Genomic DNA, 6,028 nt, shown 5'->3' with positions numbered 1-6,028 from the left:
TTTTTTACTGTGAGATGAAGCTAGAATACCCACAGAAAAGCTACACATGCACAGGGTGAAAGTTCACACAGAGAGACTCCAACTAGAATTGAACCTGCAGCCTTTTCATTATGAGTGCACTACACTACCAGGTGTTGAAATGACCTTCAAATACAATTCTATGGTCTGTGAAATCATAAAAAAGTGTGAAGACTTTATTTGAAAAAGGAGTATTAATCCATGTTGGGTSTGTAGAGATTTGCCATGTTCAGAATGATATTGTTCCCTGAAGAATTTAGAATAATAAATCTGCAACGTGGGTCAATAATGGTGGTGGAATGATTCAGCGTTATTCAGCTGGGAATCACTGTGGCTCCGCCTCTTTGTATTGAACCAGAGGCGACTGAAAAGACAATGATTAAATGCTGGGGATACCACTCAATGGTCATTTAAATTCAACAGAGTAATTGGTGTGGATGTTTTGATGCAAGACCGTTCATGTTTTATTCCTCTTGAAAGCGATGTCATCATTTGTTCCAACAGATGAATTTGTTCTGAGTCAAAGTGAATATCGATGAGGGGTGTGTATATGAGTTGTTTTTGTTTGCAGACATAGCAAATGGTAGATTAGCTGGAAGAAGAAAACTGTCTCAGAAACAAACACAAAAAGGCTGCATCAGATGACGAGTCCTACTTTTCATAATAAAACTGACAGGTTTCAGCAGCGCACATACTGCGAGTGCGAACATCTCATAACACTCCATGAGATCATCCATCCGTTTTCTTTACCTGGGAGCTGGTGCCCATCTCCAGCAGTCAGTTTACGAGAGACGAGGGACACCCTGGACAAAYCATGTCCACCACAGGGACACATAGTGACAAAAAAGACACACAACCATTCAAACTCTTGTCTATTGCGTTCACACTGCAGATCTTAATGCTCTATTCCAATTTTTTGCTCAGGTGCAGTTTTGTGCAGATTTGATGCAGTTCTCAGTCATTCAGAACATGAAAAGTCTAGAAAGTTTCAAAAAATGAAGCAGCTGGATCTCCGTTCTGTAACGTTTAGAGATGGGATCTGGATCTTGATGAGCCGTTTGTTTCATAGAGCTGTTCAAAGGAGCAATTTCATTACCTTCGTCGGGGGGGGGGGGGGGTAATGTTTTCGGTCGCGCAAAAACTTGTGGACGGATTGTCATGACATTTTTACCACACGTGGATACTGGAACAAAGAACACACCATTCAATTTTGTTGATGTTCCAGATCACGATGCGGATACAGGAATTTYTCTTTTAATTCAACCGAATCAGACAAGGCTACGCAAAGTGTCATGACGTCAGACGCATGTCTGTAACAGGAAGTAGAAGTCGCAAAGTCGCTGGGACTACACCTCCCAGGATGCCTACCATCAGGAAAGTTGTGATTATTCTGTCATCAACTGGTATTGGTGTTGTAACATGCTGTCTGGAGACATAGAAAAGGAAATGGGATTCTCTTCACGTTACGGGAATAACTGAGAAGATGCTGACAGCGGGGGAGGGTCCAGCTGTAGCCGAGCCAAAGCTGGTACCGAACTGAGGGAACAGATGATCAACCAGGTACCCCCTGCATTGGACTCCACCGGATTGAAATCTCATGCATACTGCCTGCTTAAATGTTCACTACGTCAGAACTTATTCGGCAAATGTGTTTCCATTTCTGCTTTGGCGAAGGTTTGCCCTCTCAGAGTGCTTCTAGTWTTGAATGAGTGAGGTCAACATGTATGGATATACATGATGACACCATCATACCACATGGGCAGAACCATGTGTTTTGTTAAGCGAAACGAGGAGTAAAAACATATAAAACTATGAACGTCTCTTTATTGCCCGCAACTTGATTCCTATCTTTTACTGTAAGGAGCCGTTCAAACAACTTGGACCGTTTGCAAACATCACATCTCTAGTAGCTGTAGACGTGTGTAGTTCCAAACTGCACAAACTTATTAATATCTGCATCAAACCGTATACCTCGACCTCAGTAACTTAAGAGTTGGATAAAATGAAACATGGCAGTTCACATAAACCTGGATTGGATTTTAAAAAGTCTGATTTGTCATAGAAAAGATAAATCCAAAACAAACTTGGATTTGAGTCACCTTTGCCTGCAGTGTAAACGTAACCTAAAGGTTGGTTTATACTTCAAGTTGCACGTCTCAATGACACTCATGTGTGACAGAAACTGCATATCTTCTCTCTCGCTGACACCTTGTTGTGTACATTGCCCTCAGTCAGAACTCTGTCCTGCTAACTGCAGACCTATGCAGCTCACTTTGTGTGATTGGTCAGAATGTTGTAGGCGTGTTTGTTTATGCAGAGTAGCGCGTCCTTCAGCATGTGAATTAACTGAAAATGGTTCACTTCAAGTTGGTTGTTGAATTAGCAAGATGGAACCTGCAGCCAATGTTAACATCTTCTTTCATCTTTGCACTTAACAAGGGGGAAAAAGAGTTTCTTCCTAACCCTCATCCAACGACACAAGCGTCTCTTCACACATCTGATACATCATCAAGTGAAAAAAACAACTATCACTGTTGTTTATATGGTTACTTATACCAAAACATGCCACATTAGGAGTGCTGCGGGAGGAATTGTGATGATTTACACTGTGTCTTATATGCAAACATGTCAGCAAGAAAAAGACATCCAAATGACATAATCACTGATCTGCTGCCTCACGTCTTGTGGAACAATAAACCAGCCTTAACAGTTAGAAGTTAGTCTAACATGTTTGTTTTTATTTTGTGAGAGGAAACCTGAGCACCTGGAGAAAACCCATTTGTTCACAGAGAACATGCAAACCCCACCCAGAAAAGCCAGGAGGCGTTCAACTTTCTTGCTGAGAGGCAACAGCTATAACCTCTTCACCACCATGCACTAAATTGTATCATTATTATTTTCAGGGTTTGACCAAAACATCCACAAGTCTTTCATTTTTTAAGCTAAGATGATCTTAGTCACAAACTGTGACACGCTTTCCTTCAAGGAGTTCTAGGCCTTCAATTTATAACAGATTCAAATACTTCAAAAGTGGCCTCCAAGGCCAAGAAAGTGATGAATTTTTTTTATTTTTCTTTGATTTAGACAACTGACCAGATGAGTCTCCTGTCCCTGGGTGATGTCTCATGATCCTCGCTGTGGAACAAGTGTCAAATCTGAGAGACTAGTACTTCAGTAAAATCACTCAACAGTTAGTCTTGTTTATTTATTTATTTATTTATTTGTGTTATATTAAACACTTCAGCATGGATTTTGAGTGTATTTTAACAATCCAACCCTCACACTTCCTGAGCACTTGCAAAAAATGTCTTAAGATGACGTTTTCACAAGACTGCCTGGTGCCAACGCCAAATCCTTTCACTCCTAACTTGTCACATTTTTTTAGGACTCTCGGGCATCACATTTCAACATGTGCACAACTTTAGCATCGTTTTTTATCTAGCTTGTCCAATAAATTTTAAGAGAAGTCCTTCAGCATTAGGAGCAGACGACATCGACCGCAGCAACATTTTCTGTGAGTAAGAATAAACTGTCAAAACTCAGCAGACGTTTTCCAAATCAAGAGATTAAAAAAAAAAGAAAAATTGTTTTCAGACACTAAAAGCTGTCCTCCGCATAGAGTTGAGGCTGCTAATAGTATTGTTCTCAAATACAGTTGGTCACAGTTCCAATTCTGTCTGCCTAGAATTTAAAATATGTATAATAAAAAAATTTGCGGGCAGAAATAGCTGTTAGTTTAAAAAAGTTTGCCTGTCAGAACAATCGAGCTTCCTCGGTTTAATTGCTGAAGAGAAAAACGTGATGAAATAAATAAATAAATAAATAAAGCTCAGCCTTGGGATGCTAATTAATGCACACAAAGACATGCAGATTCAACACAACGCTGCTGTGTCTGTTTTCTGGTTTGAGATGGGCACATATGCTGCTGTGCAGCTGGGACTGAGTGAGGAATCCAGTTAATGTGCTGTCTAAATGGCATTCACACTCTGCCCACTGCTGACAAACCACAGCACAGTAACAGAACAGATCCTGTCTGTTTTTGTGTCTCCTTTTCCATGTGAGCTTGAGGGTGACATCCAACTCCTTTTTGTTTATGTGTCAGCTAATAAATACGGTAATTGTGTCTTTGCTGCAGCACAAGTTTGGATAATTTTAGTTGACTCTAGTGGAAAAAAAACCTTCAAAAACCCACTTTCTGCGGGATAAACATGATCTATATTTAGACATATTTCAGTAGTGCCACACTTACGTGACCCAGCAGCTGCGGCAGCCCCAGCACTTGTCCTATGAACACTCCCAGACAGATCAGGATGGAGTTGAACTGGCCAATAAAACCTCGGATGTGTCTCGGGGAAATCTCCCCCAGGTACATGGGCAGTGCACTCAGAGCTATACCTAGCAGGAAAACAAAACACATGCGAGTCATGTTTAATGAAAGTTCAAATTTTATGAAAGGCTGTTCTGTAGAAAATTATGTTATATGTTCATATTTCAAATAAATTAATTACACGGACCACATTGTTAACATCAATAGACTTTTAAATACACAATTTAAGGTGAAACTAGTGCTGATTTATAAAGGAGCATTTGCATAAACTGCTATAAAAGGTTAAGATATAGGACAGCAACAGTCCACTCTGACAAAGCTCTGCTTGGACAGAACTGCAAAGTTAAAATTGAAACTATATTTCACTAAAAAGCAGATATTGCTCAGGACCTTTATGCAAAAAAAATCTAAACTATTGCTTTTAACACTTTTCTAACCAGTGAAAATTAAATCTTCATGGTTGTGTTAAACTAAAAGAGCCAATAAAACCCAAGAACTATTCCCCTTGTACTGTATCTGAAGCCTGAAGCTCTTTGTAAAAAAACRGGAAGTCTGCATCTTACACTGTTTAGTTTGTGAGGGCAAACACTAAGTCTACTCTGACAGCAGAACACTTGAACTGAGGCAGATGTTATTATAGATGCTTATTAAATTGGCCTGTGGGTTAGAATTTGTCCGAACTAATAAAAACCGATAGTTGTTTTAGACCGCTGGAGCTCCGATCAGCAACATTTCTGGAGTATTTTGTGCATCAGGAAGTCTGCGTGTCCTGGAGGTACAGCTAAAGATCGCAACTCTGACAACTTATCCTTGTCAGAAACAAATTTCAAATTTAAGTTCACTTTATTTGTGAAACAGCTGGGAGAGATACATTGCTTTTAGTTTAACTTGGTGCCATATGGTGCTTTAAATATAGACATTTTATACTTCAAAATGTATGTTTTCTCTTCCTGAAAATTAATTTTTTCACATGGTGATACTTAATTATCAGGTAAAGATTACACATTACAGACAAAAAGTAGTGCATCATTTCCAGGTAGATTTGTTGATTTCAACCTACTTTTTTTTTTATTTATCATCTAATAAAGTCAACAAAAGAGTATCTCAGTTTGACTTCTTTTAGAACTCATTTTTAAATAATTTCACATTATTTCAGTTGTAGATTCCTAACATTAATTTACAGAAAATTTATACTCATATGCTATAGAAAAAAAAACAGGAGCATTTAGGGTTTTATCATCTTTGAATAAATATTTGAAAAACAACACAACTTTTTTTTTCTTATTCCCTAGGTTGAAAAAAAACATTAAAAAAATTAAAGACCTAACATCATATCCAAGGTTATATTTGGTTTGGTCAAACTTTATAAATGACATTATGCCAAATCCCATGCACGATTATGTGTTTAGAGTAACTCTCAGTCATTACATGACAAATTTTAGTTCAATGTCTTCAATTTTAACTATGTTGTGGTCAACATGTTTTGGTTAATGTCAGTTAGCTGGCAGCCATCTTGACTCAAATTGAAGCTGGACATCCAATCATTTCTTTCTGTGAGCTTCAATAAAATCCCTCCAATGGTTCATATGGGTATTTAAATGTTTTGTGTGTTTAAATATGTGGAGCATTCGTAACATTTAGTTCCCACCCAATCACACATCTAGTAATTCATTTCTGAGGTTT

General features: G+C 38.5%; 1 protein-coding gene across 1 annotated transcript in view; it reads right to left on the bottom strand.

Annotated features, from left to right (window-relative positions):
* Positions 1-4,267: 4,267 nt before the first annotated feature.
* The window catches only part of LOC106523557 (solute carrier family 2, facilitated glucose transporter member 9), a gene marked incomplete at its 3' end in the record, with an annotated part of 43,419 nt that continues 41,658 nt past the window's right edge, over positions 4,268-6,028 (bottom strand). The window contains 1 exon segment of the mRNA XM_014017024.1: positions 4,268-4,413. Coding sequence (XP_013872478.1) covers positions 4,268-4,413 — 146 coding nt within the window.

The sequence above is a fragment of the Austrofundulus limnaeus genome, unplaced genomic scaffold (genome assembly GCF_001266775.1).
Source record: "Austrofundulus limnaeus strain Quisiro unplaced genomic scaffold, Austrofundulus_limnaeus-1.0 Scaffold160, whole genome shotgun sequence".
Classification (NCBI taxonomy): Eukaryota; Metazoa; Chordata; class Actinopteri; order Cyprinodontiformes; family Rivulidae; genus Austrofundulus; species Austrofundulus limnaeus.
The sequence above is the reverse complement of the archived record's forward strand: the minus strand, read 5'-3'. Positions and strand labels throughout refer to the sequence as shown.